Source organism: Bos grunniens, chromosome 22 (assembly GCF_055505025.1).
Source record: "Bos grunniens cultivar Pamir isolate PY7600 chromosome 22, Bosgru_T2T1.0, whole genome shotgun sequence".
Classification (NCBI taxonomy): domain Eukaryota; kingdom Metazoa; phylum Chordata; class Mammalia; order Artiodactyla; family Bovidae; genus Bos; species Bos grunniens.
In genome coordinates, this window is record NC_141186.1 from 52,747,904 (window position 1) to 52,769,437 (window position 21,534).

Genomic DNA, 21,534 nt, shown 5'->3' on the forward strand with positions numbered 1-21,534 from the left:
CCCTGGCTTACCCTTACAGCCTAAATCTTAATCCGAAAATTCACCCCCATTATTGCTTTTCACCAGTCTCTACTCACCCCAAGTGTTACTGCCACAAACAGATCATTCTCTTGCTTACAAATCTCTAGAACCCTCAACACCTGCTTCCATGTGATCACTGTGAACAAAAAAACCTCTCATTTATATTTATTTTCTGTTTCCTTTAGTCCAGCTCATTTTTCTCAAACCACTCGCTCCCCACAAAAGATGCTGTCCCCTTGCTGTCCACTTCACTCCTCTCCTGGAAAACTAATCTCCTTCAGGAGGGCTTTTTTTTTCCTATTAAAAATTTTTTTAAATTTATTTTTAATTGAAGGATAATTGCTTTACAATACTGTGTTGGTTTCTGTCTCAGAAGGGGTTTAGAGTGACGAAAACCTTGGCTGGGCATTATGCAAAGAATACCGCAAGTTTTCTCATTTAATCCTCATATGAATACTAAGAATTAGAAATCATCCCTATTTTTACATTTGGAAAGCTGAAGCTAAGAGAGCTTAAGTAACTTGCCCAAGGATTTTAATCCAAATCCTTCTTCTGTCTCCAAAGCCACACTCCTAACCATTCTACTTAACTGTCTCAGGAGGTCTGACTCAGAAATGTGGAAGAGGAAGTTTCCTTAACCCTGCGGAAAACAAGAAGAGCACAAAGATCTCTGCATAGTTTTATTTTTTAAACAGGGGCCTTCGCAGATGCTAACATCCTTCTAGCCCAAGCCCAACAGGGAACAGGATTTCCAGCAGCATCTCCACCTGGAGAGCTCCACCTGGCTCAGCAGCTCGGCCGCAGAGCAGGACAGCATGCCTCCGCAGCAGGAATGGATACAAAAGCACGGGAGGAAGGCTGGGTCTTGTGCCCAGAATGCCAACAAGGAACAGGTGGTTAAGAGAGCCCTGTCCCCACGGGAGGCCATCAGTCCATTCTCCGGGACCCCTGCGGTGCTGGTAGCGTGCCTTCCAGTGTGGGGTCAGGGGAGTGGCCCACCTCAAAAGATTTCCAGATCCGATTTTAAAAGCTCTTATTACGAGACAAGGCAGGGGGAGCAATGACTCCTCAGGAAGAGCCCACGCCTCTATCACACCGCAGCTAACTAGGAGGGGGCACGTCTGTGGTGACAAGAAAAGGTGCTTTTCCGTGGTGCCCATCAAAGGTAGAAAGAGCCACCGCCCCCTTTCTCCACAGAGCGGCTGCAAGTCCGTTTTTTTTTTTTTTTTTCCTCGTCTGTGTGACAGAAAAAGGAGGCGGGTACCCCAAGGTCTCCACTCCGAGGGCCTCAGCGGCGCACCTCTTAGCGTTTCCTTCTAAGGTCTGAGACTGAAAGGCTGACCCTGTCCGTCTACCCGCTCAGCCCCAAGCCCCCTCTGCCGCTCGGCACCTCTCTTTCCCCGCCGGTCGCTCTCACTCCCACCTCGTTTCCCCACCCCTCAGCGCGCTAGACCTCTCTTCCCCGATCCCCCCATCTCTCTTCCCTCCCCGTTCGGCCCCCGGCCCTTTCAGCACCGCGCTGCCCGACCCCTGGGACCTTGAGCGTCACGTCGCACAGCTTGCCCTGCCGCCGGATCTCCTCCATGACGCCGTAGCCGCGACTAGGCAACTCGGACACGGAGAAGTGCACCAGGTCCTCCAGCTCCTCCGCGCCGTCCTCCACCATCTTCCCCGGCCGCCGAGACTGCGCAGGCCTGGCTGTGCTGGCTCGGAACTAAACTGGGCGGGGCGAGGGCGCGGGCGGACGGCGGCCCGGAGCGCCGGGCCGGCGTCGAATGGGCCTGCGCGGCCGCCGTAGTCTCAAATTGGTCTGCGCCGGAAGCCGGGCCTCGCAGTTTCCCAGGTCTTGCGGCTCCGTTCCCCAGCTACCCCGACCCTGGCTTCGTGCCTGCAGCTCCCGCAGTCTTTCTGGATTAATCGGTCCCATTGCTTGTCCTCCTCTTTCGGCCCTGACCTTATTCATATCGCAACAGAGGACCGCGGACTTCGTTTCCGCCACCACCTCGTACTTCCGGAATAGCCAGAAGCGGCCCGTTGCCACGGCGACCGTATACACAGACTGGCAGCGGCGCTGCCGGTATTCCGTAGCTGCTAATGCAGCGGTCCGGCTGGGAGAGGGCTCCTGCCTCCCGAGCGGTGAGCAGGGGTCACGCGCGCTCGGGATGGGGAGAAGGGAGGCTGGAAAGGGGGGTCTCCGCCCGGTGACGGGCAGTTGCTGGAATCTGAAGACCGCTCCTCGTGGGAGTTCCCCGACTTGGCTCGCTGGTCTCCTCCACCGGGCGGAGGAGGGTGCGGTGTCAAGGGGATTCTTTCAGCCTTTTTGCCGCTTAGGGCCTTCGGATCTAATATTCCCTGGTTTCACGAAGGTCCTGCGTCGCGCCTGAGGTTCAGGGACCTCTGCTCTTCTGGACCCTTTTTTATTCGTCGGTTTTCTAACTCGGGAAGCCTGGCGTGCTGCAGTCTATGGGGTGGCAAAGAGTCGGACATGACTAAGCGACTGAAATGACTTACTAACTAGAGAGCTTTGGGATTACCAGTCCCGACCCTTTTCTTTATAGATACAGAAACCGCTCCAGAGAGACACAGAAATGGTCCCAAGGCCCATTGCCTCCCAAGACTCCACACAGAGGTCCAGCCTGTTGGGTTAGAAAAAGGAGAAAGGCCAGTTCGGCTTCGGTCCGAATTTGGGGACCTAAGATGCTGCTGCTTTTTTGGTGGCTGTGATTGTTCTTGAGAGTCTGTTCTGGACAGGAGCGCTGAAGACAGGAACCCACCTGAACCTCTGCTTTTCTCCAGTTTTTAGGGGTGCTGGGTGGCAATCTGTTCACTCACCCCTAAAACAAGTGAGGAAACTGTGAGCCTTTAAGCAGAGAGGGCTCCTGGTGACTACTCAGAGGTTCACTTATTTACACCAGAGATATCTAAGGGTGGTGTCCATGAGGGAGAGGCATTCCCCACAAGATCCTAGAGAGAAGGACTCTACTAAAAGGGAGAGCGTGGTAAGGAACTGAGACGGCTTTTTCCAAATGGTGCCTGGAAACCTAGTGTCCTCCTGGAAGGGCTGTGGGCTCAGGGGTTGGTGGTGGTGAGGGAAGGGAGTGACATCTTGTGCCCTTTGGGGCTCTCTCAGTAGTGACTGAAGATGGACCTACACATGGAGATTCAGCCACCCTCTGACTTCCAGCCATGACCACCACCATCACCAGTCACCATTTCTTAAGCACCTGCTCTGTGCTTGGCAGTGTTCTGGACTTAGAGGGGGGATTCAAACAAGATAAAAGGCACCATCCAGTCCTTCAAGCAGCTTGTTATTTAATTTGGGAGCTGAAACTGTCTCAAATGATGCGGTCTAAGAACAGTAACAAGCATTATTTCAGTAAGTGCAAGATGGCATGCATGGGGTCCCTAAATGTCTGGTGTTTGAGGGGCTGCTGGCTAGTGGACACAAAGGAGGCATGCAGTTAATAGAGGAGGTTTGTCTGGGGAGAATATAGCTCCTGGCATGCCTGGAGCAATGGCGCGAGCATGGGGAGAATTGGGAAGCACAGATAGAATGGCTGCATGTGCATGTTGGCAAATTCCTGGGCAGAAAGGGGGCAGGCTCTGAGGGGAGGGTGATGCTTGGAGCTGGCCTGTGCTGCTCCTGGGCTGTCTGTGGGTAGGGGCTGCCAGGAGGGAGTTTTAGGCACCTGCCCCCAGAACATGCTCCCTTTCAGAGGGCACCCTGGACAGCATCTTAACTTCCCTGAGCAGGAGGACGGGCCCTCAGACCGGAATGGGGAACTTTAGAGAGTGACACTGCTTGCCTAAGTCAGCACACCTCCCTCTACTCTCCACTCTCCCAATATCCTAGATCAAAGTGAACCTGGAGATGAGATAATCTTTTCAGCTTTTTCAATTCAGCAGTCCTGTTAGAGCTACTTGGGACTTTTTATTTCTAGAGCTCAGTCTTACAAACAAAATTTTTAGACCTGAAATGGGACAAGGCATGATCCTTACCCACCTGAATACCTTTCACATTCATTTTCTAAAAATGGAAAGATTTTTAGCTTTCCTTAGAATTATTTGACATTTTCTCTCAGTACTTCATCTTTTGTCATCGGTGTATAAGAGGCACCTAAAGAGCTGATTACATTTTAAGTTCCCCCTTAAAGCAGTAAAAATCAGTGTGATTATTACTTCTATTTAATAACTTTCTTTGCTTTTCCACTCTTGATCAATGTTAGAACCAGAATTTACTAGGTGACAGTATTAAATATATTTACACAGACGTTCTCAGGAGAGAGAACCTAGTGTGATTTGACCAATGAGACTAGTATCCAATAAAATGTGAGATTTCTTAGTTATCATTTGGAGGGTGGCACAATTCAGTTTTTTTAAATGTTTGTGAAATACTTTAGTTATACAAGATATTAGAGATCTAACTGACAACAGCCCCTTTTCTAGCATCTCTGCTAACTGGTGTCTTGCTTTACTGTTTATGATGTTTATAGTCCTTATTTTGAGAGTCTTTTCCACTATAGGAAAATTCTACATAATAATAAGGTTATTTACCTAAATTTCCCTCCCTGTCACTTACAGCTTTAAGCCTTCATCCTATTTGATGAAACTACATTCGGTGTTTAACATTTTATTACACATGGTAATTATTCATGATAGTATGAATGAAGGAATACAGACATATGTGTGTCTACCTGAAAATGATAAGAATGCACATAATTAGGTTTTAGGGAGGCAGAGGAGGTAGGGGACTGATTTTTCTCTCAATGGAGTGGTGGAGAAGAAAGAATATTTGACTGCAGGCTCCATTAAATATACTTCCAGGAAATCTTTTTTTCTGATCTATGTTAGTCTAATGGAAGTAGAGGAGGAGGTGCTACATCTCAGGTAAGGTATGTTAATGAAAAAAAAATTAGTTCTAATGCATTTCATAGTAAGTATTTTAAGAGGAAAATACAATGAAGAAGGCAAAGTGTAGGTGGACTCTGATACAGAACGTTTCTAGAATCCACATCTGAACTTAGGCCCACTGAAGGGAGCATTCTTTTTGTTTTGTACTTTGGTCTCTTAGGGGGTCGGTGGAGAACGGTGAGGCACCTGAGAAAGTTGGAAGTACACAGACTTGTTGAGCAGGATCCTGTGGGCAGAGCACTGAGATGCTAGGGGGCAAAAAGAAGGCTGGCTCTCTGAGAGAGGAAAACATGGATCACACATCATGCTTTCCGATCTTGTTGATCAATGACATCTCCCTTCTAATGGTTGTTTGAGGATGACTACTGAAAATGTTGCTGTTTTCTTCTTTTTAGCTAAAATGGGTTCTAGGAAAAAAGTTCACGCATTTGTCCGTGTCAGACCCACTGATGACTTTGCTCATGAAATGATCAAATATAGAGATGACAACAAAGTAAGTACAGTTGTGTTTGCCTTCACCTGCCTGAGAATCTCTCAGTGCTTTCTCACTACTCTGTTTTCAGACCACCTTGTAAGGACCAGGACAGAACTGGTAAAAGTTCAGATGGAATCTAGAGTCCTTCAAGTCCAGAGTACTCCCCCACCAACGCTGTCGATGAGGAAGCTCATGAAACTCCCATGTTTATTGGCTTTTTGGTTAATAGTTTGCCTTTATCCTTGTATCTGACACTGGAAGGTGACATTTGTCCACACTCATAAAACTTTCTGGTGATCAGATCTCCCACTGTACAATCTCCCAGGGAGTACAGTAGGAATGTCTTCAGTTGATTATTGTTAAACTTACCAAAGAGTGGGAGAAACTCTTACGGTGAGAACGCCCCATGTCCTCACCAATGCCTGAGGACTATTCTGAAGCCTGAGACAGATTTAGCACACCTTGAGAGTTACGGAATATTTTTATTCAGCAAACATTTGTGGATCTACTATGGGCAGCATGGAGACATTGTTCAAGGGAGCAATTCAAAGGTCAACTTTTCAAGCTTCTAAAGTCCTAGCAGTCAGAAAGAAACTCAGGTGCAACCCTGTGATGTACACCCTGCTGGACGTGGATTCAGTGACCCTGAAGCACAGAACGTTTAACGTTATGAATGGACCAAGCCCTGCTCTGCTGGTCTTATTTTTTCTGTGTGTGGCTGTGTCTTGGCTTCTGGATTAAGGCAGCCAGTGTAAGAGTCCAGTGAGAGTCCATTTACATCAGAAGTCCTCATTTCAAAGATTGGAATCTACCATTAAGCTGCTGCTGCTGCTGCTGCTAAGTCGTTTCAGTCATGTCCGACTCTGAGCGACCCCATAGACGGCAGCCCACTAGGCTCCTCTGTCCCTGGGATTCTCCAGGCGAGAATACTGGAGTGGGCTACCATTTCCTTCTCCAGTGCATGAAAGTGAAAAGTGAAAGTGAAATCTAACCCAATATATTTCTAAACCAGCTGCTGCCAAAGAGACTTGCCATAGAGGGATCTAAAAATCTAAAAATAAAGTTTTTAGAAATCTTTGCATCTGAAAACGTGCTGATTACAAGTCAGCAGGCACGCTTGATTTAGTGCCAGCGAGTTACTATGTCGGAATAGACCAGTGCCCTTCCTGTGGCTATCGTTTCTTCACTGCTCACTGTGGCCCACAGTGTGTGAGGGAGTAGTTGCTCACCACAACGCTGAGGGAGGCCTCACCTCCAGTCACCAAGGAGCTAGGGCTCTAGCCCAGGCCTCCATTCCCAAGCACACTGTTCTCTCTGGCCTGTTTGAAGGCATTCCTGTGCTTATTGGACTTACCTAAAACTTGTTTAATGAGAATGTGATAAATGTGCTTCACCCCATATCACAGATGAGGGAACCAAGACAGACAGCCCCCTGTCCACGAGGGTGAGATGTGCTGAAACCAGCATGTGCTCCTGTCTCCTGCTCCTTCCACCCTGAGGGTGTGTGGCCTCCCTGAAGTGGCTCTCTTCCCCCCATCCTGAAGGTCTTCCAGGATACATGCAAGTCCCTGTTGTTCCTCAAGTTCACCTCCTCTGTTTCCTCCAGGTCAGGCCTTGGCTGCCATTGACTTTTTTATACCAGTTTCTTAACAAGTCTTCGTTTCTTTCTAGACCATTGATATTCACTTAAAAAAAGATTCTCGGAGGGGAGTTGTCAATAACCAGCAGACAGACTGGTCATTCAAACTGGACAGAGTTCTCCATGATGCCTCCCAGGACCTGGTTTATGAGACAGTTGCGAAGGATGTGGTTTCTCAGGCCCTCAATGGCTTTAACGGTAATTTAGTTAATTAACTGTTGTTTTAACGTAAGAACCTGGGGAACACCCCCACCCAGGAAGAGGTACAAGGATTTTATGGTGAATAAAATAAACTACAATTTCTCTTACTAACTTTTGTTTGTCTCCATGTTCTTATGATGGAAAACTTTGGTGACATGGTGGTCATGGCTTGACCCATGGTTCTGGGTTCCTACCTTCATAGGACGATTTAATGACCCTGTCTCTCTATAGGTCACGGGGATTCAACTATTATCCTGTTTCACATTCCTCGAATATTAGTTTTGAAACAGTGTCTTTATGATAAATTTGATGGAGTCAAAACATTTTTCTCCTGGCTACCTGCTAGGAGCTATTTCCATTTATCCTACCAGCACAATCGATCTGTTCCATTCCAGTATTAAATTATTTACATATATCACTAAAAACTTGAGTAGAGTTTGATATTCTTAAGGTAAAAGCTTAACAAAAAAGCCATTTAGCAAATTAACATTTATAGGGAAATTTGTACAAACTTGTTCGGTCTAAGATTGTTTTAAAATCTTAAGAATCTTAAGATTTTAAAGTCCTTAGAAAAAATACATCAGTCTGTAGACTGCCTGTCTGGCGGCTCCTGACAAGAATGTTCCCCGTTTGCAAGTTTTAGGTCTTCTGTTTAGAAGTCAGTTGAGTGTAGATGCCCGAACACTGTAGCCTGTGCGTGATATATAGGTGTGGTCCTCATTCGTCCTGAGGGGATGTGGCCCTGAGGAAGTAGAGACAGAGGAGCTAAGGCCCAGGGAGGCTGAGTCATGGGCGCTGGGTGCTGTGGAGCCACAAATGGGCTCTGTGTCCCAGCTAAACTGATTCTTTCCTGCACATTCCTGCAGGATTAAAGATACTGTTTCTGACTCCAGTGCAAATGCTGAATTCAGGCCCCTTGTGTTAAAACCTACCAATCCCAGGAACTAGAGCATCGATGTGGAAAAGGCGGACACTGATTTCCACCACCCAGTGTTGCCTGGGCATTTCTGCTGTGTGAATACCTACAGAAGCAGCCTTTGGGTTGGGTCTGGTTCAGGTTGCCCGAGTCGGGAGGAAAAGCAGATGGGAACTGGAGCCCAAGGTGACTGGTTTGCGTCCCACAGCCTGGTGGTGATGGTAGACCTAAAGCACGAGTGAGGTGCAAGTGAACATCTGTCCAGAGAGGGCACTGGGACAGATCAGGACCTAGTCACAGTATTCGGTTTCTGAAAGTGGCCTGGGACCAACTTTGGTCTTGTGGGAATGTGCTGTCTACACAGAATTCTCACCAGTAACAGAAAATGCCCTTCCCACTCCCATCTCTTCCTGGGGATTCTGAAAGCTCTTCTTTCTTTCTGTCTGGGCAGCCTCACTGGGAGACCTAGCCCTGGGAGCCTAGCTGTCCATGGTCTTGCTGAAGAAGGGCTGAGTTCAACGCTCTCATCACCCTCATCTTGCTAGGAAAATTCCCAGGTCCTGTGTAGCCCAGAATTCTCTGCTCTCCTCAGAAGCCCTAAGATCAGATCCCCTCTTGGAAGGGGAAGCAGTAGAGCCCTCCATGGACCACAGATTCAGAGCAGCTGTCTGTGTTTGACCCTTTACATCCTGTTTCCCTGCTCAGCCACTCACCCTACATGGCAGGAATTCCCGATGTCCTTAGCTGCTCCTGATGGCCACTTTCACACCAGGGTTCTGGCTGGCGCTGGGCGTGCTGGGGGAGGGAAAAGCTGTCCTTAGATCTATTTTCCTGGATGTCACCAAAATGTGTTTTGAAATGTTTGCAGGCACCATCATGTGTTATGGGCAGACAGGAGCTGGCAAGACGTATACCATGACGGGGGCAACTGAGAATTACAAGCACCGAGGGATCCTCCCTCGTGCCCTACAGCAGGTAGAGCATGGGCCCGTGGGCAGGATGGCACATAGAAGCTGCCCATCCCAGGCCAGCTCCTGGAGCCAGTGGGATCCAGGCTTCCAAGGAGCTACAGCCTGTAGGGGAGACAGGTTATGCATGGTGGAGTGTGTGTGTGTGGGTGTGTGACCGACTCGCATGCTAAGCTTGTTTCCCATTTGGTAGAGTGAGTCAGATGTGCAGACTGGCTTCTTGCTGCTCTGTTGGTCTGTGGCCCTGTAACAGAGGATACGGAGGACCTAGTTCTGTTCCTTCCTGGTTTTAATGAGGGGGAGGGACCATTGCAGAGCTTCCTTACTGGCCTGCTCTGGCTTCTTCCACTATCATCACACGACATGAGCTTTCAGGACCGAGTCAGCCCTGGGGGTCTGGGAAGTGTGACTGAAGACAGGACAGGAGGGCCTTCCTTTGGAGTCTGCTAGCCTGTGTTCTGTGAGGACCCTTGTTTTGGAAGTGGGAGGCAGAGGATTTTTCCCTAAACAGCAACTTGAAGTTTTATAGCCCTGTCCAGTAGGAAGTGAAGTTGCCCCTCTTGTGCATAACCATCCATGCTATAATTTTTTGAAGCAATATCCTTAACATCCCACTGTCAATGCCTCAGCATCTTAGACCTTTTTTTTCCCCCCCTCTTTTATTTACTTTATTCAGTAGGCAGTGAGGGTCTCAAAAATCTTTCTCTTCATCAGATGTTTGGTCTCCTTGTAAAGCTTTGGGTTTTTGAGGTTGAACATGGAGCTTTACTCCATCAATAACATGATTTTCCTGTTGTAGTGCATTGTGAAGTTCTTCTGAAGAAAAGTGAATCCAACCCATACCTTTGTGAAAGCCAGTCTCTTTGTCAAAAGGAACAGTGCACTTTCTTACATGGCCAAGTTGTGCAAAGTGTTCTCTCAGCTCACTTGAGGCTGCCTTCCCTGAAATTTTTCTGACAAACGCAACCAGCCAGCCGATATTTGTACGCAGAGCCATAGTGCCCCTCGCTGCCGAAGCCCCCCCATCTTTAGCATCTTAGACCTTGATAATCTAGCTCGGTGCGGCCCAACAGAAATATAATGTAACTCATATATGCAGGTTTAGGTTTTCCAGTAGCCACATTTTAAAAAGTAAAGCAAGTGAAATGAATTGTGGCTTAGCTGGTAAAGAATCCACCTGCAATGCGGGAGACCTGGGTTCCATCCCTGGGTTGGCAAGATCCCCTGGAGAAGGGGAAGGCTACCCACTCCAGTATTCTGGCCTAGAGAATTGCATGGACTATATAGTCCATGGGGTCGCAGAGTCAGACATGACTGAGCAATTTTCACTTAAGTGATATATAATATTTTATTTAACTCAATATAGCCAAAATATCATTTCCATATGTAATCAATGTGAAAATTATTGAGATATTTTATATTCTTTTTCCTTACACTAGTCTTTGAAATGTATTTTACATGGGCTTCCCAGGTAGCTCAATGGTAAAGAATGCCCCTGAAAATGCAGGAGATCCAGGTTCGATCCCTGGGTTGGGAAGATCCCCTGGAGAAAAAAATGGCACCTGACTCCAGTATTCTTGCCTGGAAAATTCCACGGACAGAGGAGCCTGGCAGGCTACAGTCCATGGGGTCGCAAAGAGTCGGATGTGACTTAGCGACTAAACAACAACAACGTATTTTATACTTAACAGCCCATTTCATCCTTTTTTTGGCTGCACTGCACAGCATGTGGGATCACAGTTCCCTAACCAGGATCGAACCCACACTCCCTGCATTGGAAGCATGGAGTCTTAAGCACTGGACCACCAGGGAAGTCCCCATTTCAATTTAGACCCTAAATATTCATCAGAAATAGTTTCTCTGTATTTATATTTCATGCAACTGACAGTTGAAAGGGTGGACTCATAAATGCAAATTGTTCCAAACATACTTAAAAGTTTACCAGTAATTGAATTTAGTATCAGTTTTAATTATTTAGTCAAAGTTAAGTAAAATTCAATTCCTCATTTGTGTGAGCCACATTTCAAGTGCTGAGCAGCCATGTGGCTAGTATCTGGCATGTGGCACAGCACAGATCTAGCCTGTTAGGATAAGGGGGAACTTCAGGGATCATCCAGCCCAGCTTCCCATTGAACAAATAAGAAAGTTAAAGTCCAGAGACAGGGAAAAGACCAGCCCAAAGTCACCTGCTGATAAGCACTGGAGTTGAGAAGGCTGAGTTCTGGCTTGGCTTTTTCCCTTATTAGCCGAGCCACCACAGATGGGTGTGACCCCTGCCCTGCTTCAGTCACAGTGGAGTTAGGAGGACAGAATCAAATAATGGATGTGAAAGAAGCTTCTGTGTGGTAAAACTCCACAAAATGATATTTTCACTTCACAGTCTTTTCCGTTCATCATGCCTCTACTTCTTGAGACTGTATAATTATTAGCCAATCTGTAAGTCAGGCCTCAAAAAACTACAAGATGATAGTGAATATCACCCGATGAACTACTAGCTGTTGATGAAGACCATCACAGTAACTAGACCGTAAATTCTTCCAGGGTGAGGATTCTCTCCTGAGCTAAGAACTCCCCTAATCCTGGCTGGTCGTTGGAGTTCTGCTCTTGGTGACGGCTGTCCAATCTCCCATCTAGGTCTTTAAGATGATTGAAGAACGTCCCACACATGCCATTACTGTGCGCGTTTCCTACCTGGAAATCTATAACGAGAGCCTGTTTGATCTCCTATCCACGCTGCCATATGTTGGACCCTCAGTCACACCTATGACCATCGTGGAGAATCCTCAAGGGGTCTTCATTAAGGGCTTGTCGGTCCACCTCACAAGTCAGGAGGAAGATGCATTCAGCCTCCTCTTTGAGGTGAGATGATCAGGACCACAGGTGCCTTCTTCCTAACCTTTTCTCTCTCCCTTCTTTTCTTTTGTTCCCCTTTTCCTCCCTCCTCCTTAGTTTCTTTCTTACTTTGATAACCAGAATTAAAGTTAATATATACTTGTTTAGCAAGTTCAGATAATAATGAAAAAATATAGAAGCAAAAAAGAATTCACTCATCTGTTTTCTACATATGGCAATAATAATGTGTCTGTGTGTGTATATATATATAAATATATATATATATATAAACATTTATTTATTTGGGTGCACCAGGTCTTAGTTGCAGAATATAGGATCTTTAGTTATGGCATGTGGGATCTAGTTCCCTGACTAGGATCAAACCCTGGGCCTCTGCATTGGGAGTGCAGAGTCCTAACCACTGGACCACCAGGGAAGTCCCAATAATATATATTTGGCTTAATAAATTTGACTTCTAGTCTTTTTTTCTCTTGAAGTTTTTTCTTTATTGACAATGTCCTTTAAAAAGTTAACCATGGGCATTTGTGATATAGAAAAAATTAAAAATTAATGTCCTTGAAATATAAAGGCTCTTACAAATCAATAAAAAAATTCCCTGGGATTTGTTATTCTTTTTAAAATCATGTAGATTAAAATTCTTATGCATTGCTAGTGAACTATAAAGTGCTGTAGCCATTTTGGCAGTTTCCTAAAAAGTTAAACATTAATTTTTTCATTGAACCTAGCAATTCTGCTCCTAGAGATCTACCCAAGAGAAATGAAAATCTATGTGCACACAAAGACTTGTACACAGATATTCATAATAAGATTATTCATAATAGCCAAAGACCAGAAATAACCAAAATATTCATCAACTGGAGAATAGATAAGCAAAATATGGTACATCCAAACAATAGAAAACTAGCGATAAAAAAGAAATGAAACATTGGTACATGCTATGACATGGATGAAATTCCTCCTCCCTCCTCAGAAAAATGCTAAGTAAAAGAAATTTTAAAAGGTCACCTAATGTATGACTCCATTCATTTGAAATGTCCTGATAGCCACATCTATAGAGACAAAAAGCAGATTAGTAGTTGCCTGGGGGAGGGGAGCAGGAAGTGACTGTAAATAGGCCTGAGAAAACTTTTTTGGAGTGATGCAACAATTTAAAAATAGAATTGTGATAGTGACACAACCCTGTAATTTTACTGATTTAAAAAATCACTGAACTATAACACTTAAAATGGTGAATCTTAGGGTATTTAAAATATATGTCAAATAAAAGTTAAAAAAAAAGTCACTTAGGTGTCCTCAGAGGTGATTTAAACACAGACCCCTTGCACGTACACAGAAGAAAGAGCCTGCCAGGAGGCAGCAAAAACACATTCTCATCTTATTGCTGCTCCTAACATTTCACCATGAAGAATGATGTTTGCCGAAAGTTTCTTGGCTTAAGGTTAAAGAATGTCCAAGTTTGTGAAGAGTTTATCATGAATAAGTATTTATTCATACCCGTAGAAGTAACTGGGCTTCTAATCCAAAGAATCCGCCTGCTAATACAGGAGACGTGGGTTCAATCCCTGGGTCAGGAAGATCCCTGGAGGAGGAAATGGCAACCCACTCCAGTATTCTTGCTGGAGAATACCATGGACAGAAAAGTCTGGTGGGCTATAGTCCATGGGGTCACAAAGAGTCAGACACAACTGAGCAACTAACACTGGAAGCAAGCACTCTCCTGACTTGTAATCATTTCCTTGGTCTTCATGAGGGCTTAACCACCTGTAGCATAACACTTATATCTCCTCAAATAGTGTAAGTTAACCTTTTTGGAAATTTATATAAAAGGAATCATGTAGGATGAATTGTCTTATTTCTTTTACCTACTGTTTATGTGCAATTCATCTGGTATTCTACGGTTTTCACTTTTATCATATTACATTGTGTGAGCATACTGCAGTTTAGTTATCCATTCTACTTCAGATGGACAGTTGGGTTTTACTAATTTGGGGATATATAAGACAATGGCACTAGGAACTAGAACTGGGAATGTTCTTGTATGTATATCTGATGCACATGAGCATGCATTTCTCTAGGTAAAGCCAAGAACTGTAATTGCTAGGTCACAGAGAGTATGTGTCTTAAGCTTTCTTAAACGATACCAATAATGGCATACTCCCTCAACAGGTTGTCAGAATTCCCATTATTCTGATCCTAAAATTTTGACCAGTCTGGCTGGTGTGTATTATTTCCCATTATGGCCTCACTCATTGGGTTTTATTTCCCTGATTACCAGTGAGATTAGGGACCTAATTATGTGTTTATTGACCGTTTGGATTTCCCTGTTCATGTCTTTTGATTATTATCTTTACAGATGTCTTTTTTTTCTCTTGTTTGTATAAATTCTTTACAAATTCTGAAAACTAGTTCTTTTCTCAGTTGTATGTATTACAACTGTTTTCTATCTCCTGTGACTTGTCTTTTTTTCTTGATATGTCAATTTGATGAACAAATATTCTTAATTTTAGGTTAGTTGAATGTGACAATGAGACCTTGGGGATGTAGCCTGGGAGCCAGCCGGGCCTCCTCCACAGCCCAGGGCCTCCCCTCCTCTTTAGGTGCTCCACTCTCCTCAGGGGAAGGCAGTATCACTGATTGGGGTTTCTTCATAGCATTTCTCAGGGTCCTTTAAGGAGACAGGAGTCCCTCCCATAAGAATCTTTTTCTCTAAGTACAGCCGTTTCTACGTGTCTCCTTTTAAGTATATTCTGGTCATAGTGCCTAATCCTGTGAATTAGAGGCAAGGGCTGTCTGTTTAAAGATACAAATTACTGATTTTTTTCCTAATGTTTAAATGTAATTCATGTTCATTTTAAAAATATGGAAGCATAACCTGTGTATAAAAGATCCACCTATAAACTCCAACCCAGAAGTGACCATTATTAACATCTTGGTAGCACCGTCTGTTTATTCCTTCTTCTATGAATGCTTCTGCATTCCTCAGATTGTACCATCATATGATTCTGTCCTTCATTTTGTTAATGAGGTGGATTACATTGATTGATTTGTGTATGTCAAACCATCCTTGCCTCCGGGCTAAATTCCATTTGGCTGTGGTGGATAGTCCTTTTATTGTGCTGTTGAAGGCAGTTTGCTCTGATTTTTGGATTCTGCATTATTGTTATTAAAAGCTATTTGTCAGCATTCTTCTGGTCACATAACATTGTTCTCCAGACAGATCATTCCTGAATTGTTGGATATGTAGGTTGGTTATGACTTAATATCTATGAACATTTTTTAGGCTCATAATTTTTGTTGCCACTTTGCTTTTCGGAAAGATATTATACAAATTCACATGTCGCTAGCAGTGAGTGAAAGTATAGGTCTGGACTCCAATATGTCTTCTGTTCTACTAGTTTATAAATCAGATTTCCCTGGAAGGCCTGACCAAGAGCTGTATGTAAAGATCATTTCTGTATAGTTAAAAAATGACTCAAATGCCTTGTTATTTCAATATGTCAAAATGTCTACATGTTTTCTCTCTTCTTTAGGGAGAGACCAACAGGATTATAGCCTCCCACACAATGAACAAGAACTCATCCAGGTCACACTGCATTTTTACCATCTATGTGGAGGTAAGTACAAGCTCTTTGAATAGCTTGGGAAGGGAGGTCGATTCCCATGGAGCCTGTTCAGTAAGAAGCTTTTCACTGTGACAGCCTAACCTCTGTTTTGGGTGTTTCACAGGCCCGTTCACGGACCTTATCAGATGAAAAGTATGTGACTTCCAAAATTAACTTGGTGGATCTAGCAGGCTCGGAGAGGCTGGGGAAGTCTAGGGTAAGTGGGGGAGCAGGAAGTTCCTCCTCAACAAGCCATGGCCCTGTTTCCAGCTTTGTGTCTGTGTATGTGGACTGTCCCTCACTGGGCATTTGTGAACAATGTTCCTAGCTAGGCGCAGTTCAGCTTGGGGGACAGAACTAGCAGAGGTGAAACAGCTGCATCAGAGAGGCAATTCCTACCTGGCAGGACTGTTGTAAACGCTAAATGAGATGATGGCTCCTAAATTCTTAGCAAAGTGCCTGGCAGTCAGTGCTCAGTCAGTGCTCCATGCTCATATTAGCATTTCTCTGTGCATGAGTGTTCATGTGATGAATATTTACATGAATTTTTCATCTCACATAAATATTCATATGAGTATTAGCATAAGTATTCACAAGAGCATTCAGATGAGTGTTTGTATTTGTGTGTTGAATGAATGTTTGTATATTCCCAGGATTATTTGCTCAAATATCTGCACAAATATTCCCCTGTGTGTTCATAACAGTGTGACCCTTAAGGGAGTATTCATATGAATATTCACACAAGTATTCATATTCATATGAGCATTCACTCATATGAATATCTGCATCAGCATTCCTGGGAGTGTTCTTATTAGCCCAACGTGGAATACAAGGAAGAGAAGACCCTGCTTCTGGGCAGGAGGCTCTGGCCTGGCCACAGACCTGCAGTGTTTTTTGTGGGGCAGCCTCTCCACTTGGCCTGAAGCAGAACTGACCTTTGGTTTGTAGTCTGAGGGCCGAGTCCTGAAGGAAGCCACCTACATCAACAAGTCGCTGTCATTCCTGGAGCAGGCCATCATTGCCCTCGGGGACCAGAAGCGAGACCACATTCCCTTCCGGCAGTGCAAGCTCACCCACGCCCTCAAGGACTCATTAGGTGAGGGGTGGCTGGTGTGCGGGGAGGAGGAACAGGACTGGCGTGTCTGCTACTGGTGGTAATGGACTTGTTCCCTCCCGGTGGCATGGACTTGCCTGCAGCCTTTTCACAGTGACCTCAGACACACCTGGAAAGGCAAAATCAAGCACAGTGCCCTCTCGTGTCCCCTATGCCATTCTGCTCCCTCCTCAGAGGCTTTGCCTAAGCTTTGGCCTCTACCGGGGGCACCCTCTCATGTCCTGCCATCCCTTAACCAGCCAGCAGAATCCTTCGGCACCTTGAAGCCCCAGGTGGAGGGCCTCTCCTGTGAGGTCTTCCCTTTCCTTCAGCCTCCCTGATGGAGGAGCAGGGGCTGTGTCTTGTCATCCTGTGTTCCCAAGTTTTTGCTTTGGGCCTGAAGGTGGGTGTGTGATTATTAACTGTGTGCCCCCCATAAGCAAAGCCCTGGCCACAGGCCTCTGCCCTGCCCCAGCCATCTTGCCTCTGCTTTCTCCCCAGCTCCTCTTTAAAAGGTACATTTGGCGGCCTCTCCCTCTTCTCTCCGTCTTCCCCCTGCCTCCCAGGCTTGTGCATGCTTTCGTGTGTCTTCTCTGGCCCTCAAACAGGTCAGGCTGCTAGAACAAAATACTATGGACTGAGGGGCTTACACTATGCAGACATCTATTTCTCACCCTCCTGGAGGCTGGAAGTCCCAGATCAAGGTCCAGCAGGAATGGTTGCTGGTGAAAACTGTCTTCCTGACCTGTAGATGGCCACTTTCTCCTTGTGTCTTTACATGACCAAGAGAGAAAGAAAAGAGATCACAAAGAGACAGAGCTCTGGTCTCTCTCTCTCTTCTTCTAAGGGCGCTGATCCTATCATGGGGCTCCACCCTCATGACCTCATCTAAACTTAATCACTTCCTACAGGCCCCACCTCCAAATGCCATCACCTTGGGCACTAGGACTTCAACATATGAATTTTGAGGGGACACAAGCGCTCAGATAATAACAGATCACCACCACCAGCCTCAAATGAATGTCTTGGCAGAAAACCCACATGGTTCACGGACCTTCTGTGTCTTGCTTTCTGCAGGGGGAAATTGCAACATGGTCCTCGTGACAAACATCTATGGAGAAGCTGCTCAGTTAGAAGAGACGGTATGTAAGGACAATCAGTGCAGCCGGGTTAGCATCCATCCTCAGGCGTGCCGGACTGGGTAAACTGACTCAGTAGCCGCAGACATGGTCAAGAGTGGACGGATCCAGGGGATGAGTCTGAGCCAAAAGGGCTCCAGCCAGGATCCAGATACCAAGTCCCAAGGGGCAGAAGCTGTGTCAAGGGAGAGGCAAGGCAGGGGGCAAGCTCAGTGTGGAAGCCTTTGAGGAGACGAGGCTATGCGTCAGCTGGGTGGGGCAAGCACTGTGTTTTCTGACCCACGCAGTGGGAGGCTCAGGAAAGAGGAAGGAAAAGGTGAGTGGCTGGAGGGGCCCTGGTGGCCATGCTGGGGCCTTGGCTGCTCTCCTGAAGATGGCAGGGGTTGTCACGAGGCTTTAGTAAAAGAGGGTTGTGGCCAGACTCATGACTCAGGGAGATGAACCCAGCAGCAAGGAAACAGGTGATCTGAGGAGGCGAGAGGCTTATGAGAACCAGAGGCAGGAATACAAGCTGAGCTAGTGACACAGGAGAGTCCACATAGCTGGGGCTCCCCGCCTCTCCTCCCAACTCATCTTAAGTGAGATAGGACTGGAAATCTCTCCCTAGACATTTTGCTCAAATGTGGATGGCTCAGGGCAAGCTTCAGTCATATGCAGAATCTACTCGGTGAAATAGGTCAGACACTGCAGGGCGAGACGCTCCTGCAGGGCCTCCCAGCTTTGTGCATTAGTGACCGTCCCACCTTCCAGGGGGAGTTCTCCTGCTGCACACTCAGCGTCCTGGGACGTGGGAGGCCAGGGAGGGGAGCTCCAGCTGACGTGCAGGCAGCATCCCCAGAGGAAGGCTTCAGGACCTACTAGTCTCAGAGTATCATAAAGCGTGAGTGAACCCCAAGAGGAGTCATGTGACTATTGGGCCTCCTGGCTGCCTGGTTTAGAAATCTGTCCTCCTAGACCGTGGAAGACCCTCTCTCCCCGTATGCCCACCTCTGAGATGGTCACACAGGGAGCAGCTCTCCTGGCACCTGCTGTCCCCAGAGGCTCGTGCCCATACCACCTGGGATCTCTGCCCAGGACCGAGCCCAGAGGAGCCCCAAGGAGCTGCTGGGAAGGGGTGTTGGGTTGGGACAAAGGCAGATTGGCAGTGTGGAAGGTCATGATTCTCTTCTCCAAATTTTCTAACTTTAAAACAGTGCCTGTCGTGATTCATGTTGCTTTATGCAGTGACCCTGCCTGTGTGTACAAGGGAGTCGTGGCCACACGTGCTGCTGTACTTGCAGCAGGAGTCTGGTTTCACCCCACATAGAAGTAACTCTAATGACAGGGGCCTCTTTGAGGGCTGACTGTGGGTCAGTTCTGTCCAGAGCACATTACACACCTGAGCACTGAGTCTCCCAGTGACCCTGTGAGCCAGGTCTCCCTGATTTTACAGAGAGGTTATAAGACCCATCTGAGGATGTACAGTCGGTTGGTCTGTGCAGAGCTCTTAACCACTAGGCAAGACTGTCCAGTGGAAGAGGCCTTTCAGGCCTTCCTCAGGCTATTTCTGGGTGACCCATCCCTCCTCTGAGTCTGCCTCCCTGCTTCAGGCCCTGAGTCAGCCCAGCATAGTCTGAGGCTGAGATGTCAGGGCCTGCCCCATGTGCCTCTGGCTGCTCCTCACACCAGGGAGCAGCCCCCCACTCTTCATGGAACATCAGTGCTCTGGGGCTGTCTCCCAAGTGCCTACCCATGGGCCTCCAGCCATAACCACCCCTGGCTGGCTGTGCCCCTGGAGGGACACAGACAAGACCCCCCGGATGTCACTTCATGAGCTCATGGAGCATTCCTCTCTTTGGGGAGATTTGTTTTCTAGTGGACTCCTTTAGACATTGTTTAGCAAATGTCTCTAGTCACAAGTAATTTGCCAAGAACATAGAGGTCTGTCTGATCTGTTTTTCAGTTGTCTTCACTGCGGTTTGCCAGCAGGATGAAGCTGGTCACCACTGAGCCTACCGTCAATGAAAAGTATGACGCTGAGGTATTAAGGGTGTAGGCAGGTGTCTCTCTCTGGGGAAGATGTATGGGTTTGCTCCCTGGGTCCCATGAGCCTGGCTTCCCTTCCTGCTTCCATCAAAGATACCCATGCTATCCTGAGTCAGTCACTTTCTGTTCTGGGGTAGGTCCCCTTGGGGGCTGCCACCAAGGTGAAAGGGCTAGGTCAGGCCCCCACCCAATGCATGGGGCCTCAAGGCTTCTGAGTACCCCGGGCTTCTGCATGGGAGCCCTTAGAGCTGTTTCTGGGCTTAATCCGTGTGGGCTGTCTCTCAGACTCATCTGGCTAGGTCACTACTGAACAGCTTTCTTCCCAGCCTGAGTGATCCCTCTCAGCATACAGCTGACCAATCAGGAGCAATGCTCACCATCAACACTAACCAGGGAAATGCAATTTAAAACCTTAGTGGAATTCTACCTTCAAACTAGCAAAAATTAGACATTTTCTGACAATGTAAAACATGGTGAGTATGTGCAGAACAACAGATCTTATTTATTTCTGGTCAAAGGGTAACTGCCAACCACTTTGGAGAGCATTTTGGCAACATCTACTGAAGTAAAAATACATTTACCAATAATTTGCTTTTCCTTTAAGATGCTTATGCGATCATAGTTATTGGAGAGGAGCACATGTGTGCCCTAAACCCATGACAAATCACCTAAACTTTCTAGACTCTAAATCCTGAAGGAAAATAACAGTTCCAGGGCTCTGTGTATCTAAACCATGGTTTGGAGGTTGAAGAAGAAGTAGAGCTTAGAGCTTACCCCAAGGGCTCATTGAACCACAGGTCACTGGACCTGTTCCCAGAGTTCCTGATTGCCTCGGTCTGGAGTGGGGCTGAGGGTTCAGACTTCTCCTAAGTGTTCACAGTGCTGCTGTTCTGGGACCTCACTTGGAGAATGACTTGCACCGTAGTTAAGAGCCCTGGCACGTGCACTGGGCTATCCTGGTTCAGTAGCCTGTTCTCTCAGCTGTCTAGCCTCAGTGAGATACTTGTTCTTTCTAAGGGAAGAATAACAGAGTCCACCCTCAAAGAGATGTTGTGAAGAGTAAGGTAATGAGTAGAAATCATTTAGCACAGTGCTGTCATGGCGTAAATGTTTAGGATATGTGAGTTAGCAGTCCACTCAGTTCTGCAGACCAGCAGCCTCACTCCTAGGTGTACAGTCCAGTGGCATTCTCACATATGCACAGAGAGACTTACAGAAAACGGTGCTGCACCGCTTACTGCGATGGTGAAAAGTTAGGAGTGCAATTAATAGCCTTTAACGGAAGAGTAGCTAAATAGGTTGTGGAGGGAGGGAGCAGAGCTTGAGCTTTGAGCATGGATAATCTCTAGGGAGAAAACAACTTGGGGATTGAAATGGTGGCATCTATCATTCATACCAAGGATAAAGGACATAAAAAGCAATGCTGATTGTTCTTGGTGCATACGTGTGCGCGCAAAGAAAAAAATGTGTGGGAGTGAAAAGACCAAAGCAAGCTGGGGGTTCCCTCTGGATGTCAGGGTGGGGAATGGACTCAGAGTGGGGTCCAGGGGCTTCACATTTATCTTAAATGTTTTATTTCTTTTAAAAATAAAAAATACCTGCAGCCAGTATTTAGCATGCTGTTAAAAAGTCAGATTTTAGGGTGGTCTTCCCACAGTTTCATGGCATTATTTTCTATGCTTTTCTGTAGC

At 46.4% G+C, this 21,534-nt stretch overlaps 2 protein-coding genes, 1 long non-coding RNA gene and 1 pseudogene across 25 annotated transcripts in view; 1 reads left to right on the forward strand and 3 right to left on the reverse strand.

The window, feature by feature from the left end:
- The window catches only part of KLHL18 (kelch like family member 18), a 126,727-nt gene that overhangs the window by 59,642 nt on the left and 45,551 nt on the right, over positions 1 to 21,534 (reverse strand). For 10 of the 16 annotated variants that reach the window (XR_015151729.1, XR_015151726.1, XR_015151727.1 and 7 more), the window contains exon 1: positions 1,559 to 1,797. The exons of 3 other annotated variants lie outside the window; for them this stretch is intronic. Coding sequence is in view for 2 of the 13 variants with exons in the window: in XM_086368323.1 (XP_086224449.1) it covers positions 1,559 to 1,687 (129 nt within the window). In the remaining 11 variants the exon portion in view is untranslated. Of the gene's footprint in view, positions 1 to 1,558; positions 1,798 to 21,534 lie in introns of those variants that run through there. 3 more of the 16 variants (XR_015151730.1, XM_086368328.1, XM_086368327.1) reach the window with 2 other exon arrangements.
- KIF9 (kinesin family member 9) overlaps positions 1,758 to 21,534 on the forward strand; it is a 37,160-nt gene continuing 17,383 nt past the window's right edge. For 3 of the 8 annotated variants that reach the window (XR_015151721.1, XM_086368317.1, XM_086368319.1), the window contains exons 1-11: positions 2,072 to 2,157; positions 3,152 to 3,397; positions 5,328 to 5,425; positions 7,079 to 7,244; positions 9,032 to 9,138; positions 11,766 to 11,990; positions 15,515 to 15,598; positions 15,711 to 15,803; positions 16,535 to 16,682; positions 17,757 to 17,821; positions 19,761 to 19,838. Coding sequence is in view for 6 of the 8 variants with exons in the window: in XM_086368317.1 (XP_086224443.1) it covers positions 3,208 to 3,397; positions 5,328 to 5,425; positions 7,079 to 7,244; positions 9,032 to 9,138; positions 11,766 to 11,990; positions 15,515 to 15,598; positions 15,711 to 15,803; positions 16,535 to 16,682; positions 17,757 to 17,821; positions 19,761 to 19,838 (1,254 nt within the window). In the remaining 2 variants the exon portion in view is untranslated. Of the gene's footprint in view, positions 2,158 to 3,151; positions 3,398 to 5,327; positions 5,426 to 7,078; positions 7,245 to 9,031; positions 9,139 to 11,765; positions 11,991 to 15,514; positions 15,599 to 15,710; positions 15,804 to 16,534; positions 16,683 to 17,756; positions 17,822 to 19,760; positions 19,839 to 21,534 lie in introns of all 8 variants that reach the window. The other 5 variants (XR_015151720.1, XM_086368315.1, XM_086368316.1 and 2 more) reach the window with 2 other exon arrangements.
- LOC147348585 (uncharacterized) lies at positions 7,722 to 16,809 on the reverse strand. Its single transcript, XR_015151732.1, has 4 exons — positions 16,522 to 16,809; positions 8,877 to 8,958; positions 8,274 to 8,390; positions 7,722 to 7,989 (listed from the first exon to the last, which is right to left on the reverse strand). It is a non-coding gene; the product is annotated as an uncharacterized LOC147348585 (long non-coding RNA).
- LOC147348586 (SRA stem-loop-interacting RNA-binding protein, mitochondrial pseudogene) lies at positions 9,785 to 11,525 on the reverse strand (annotated as a pseudogene).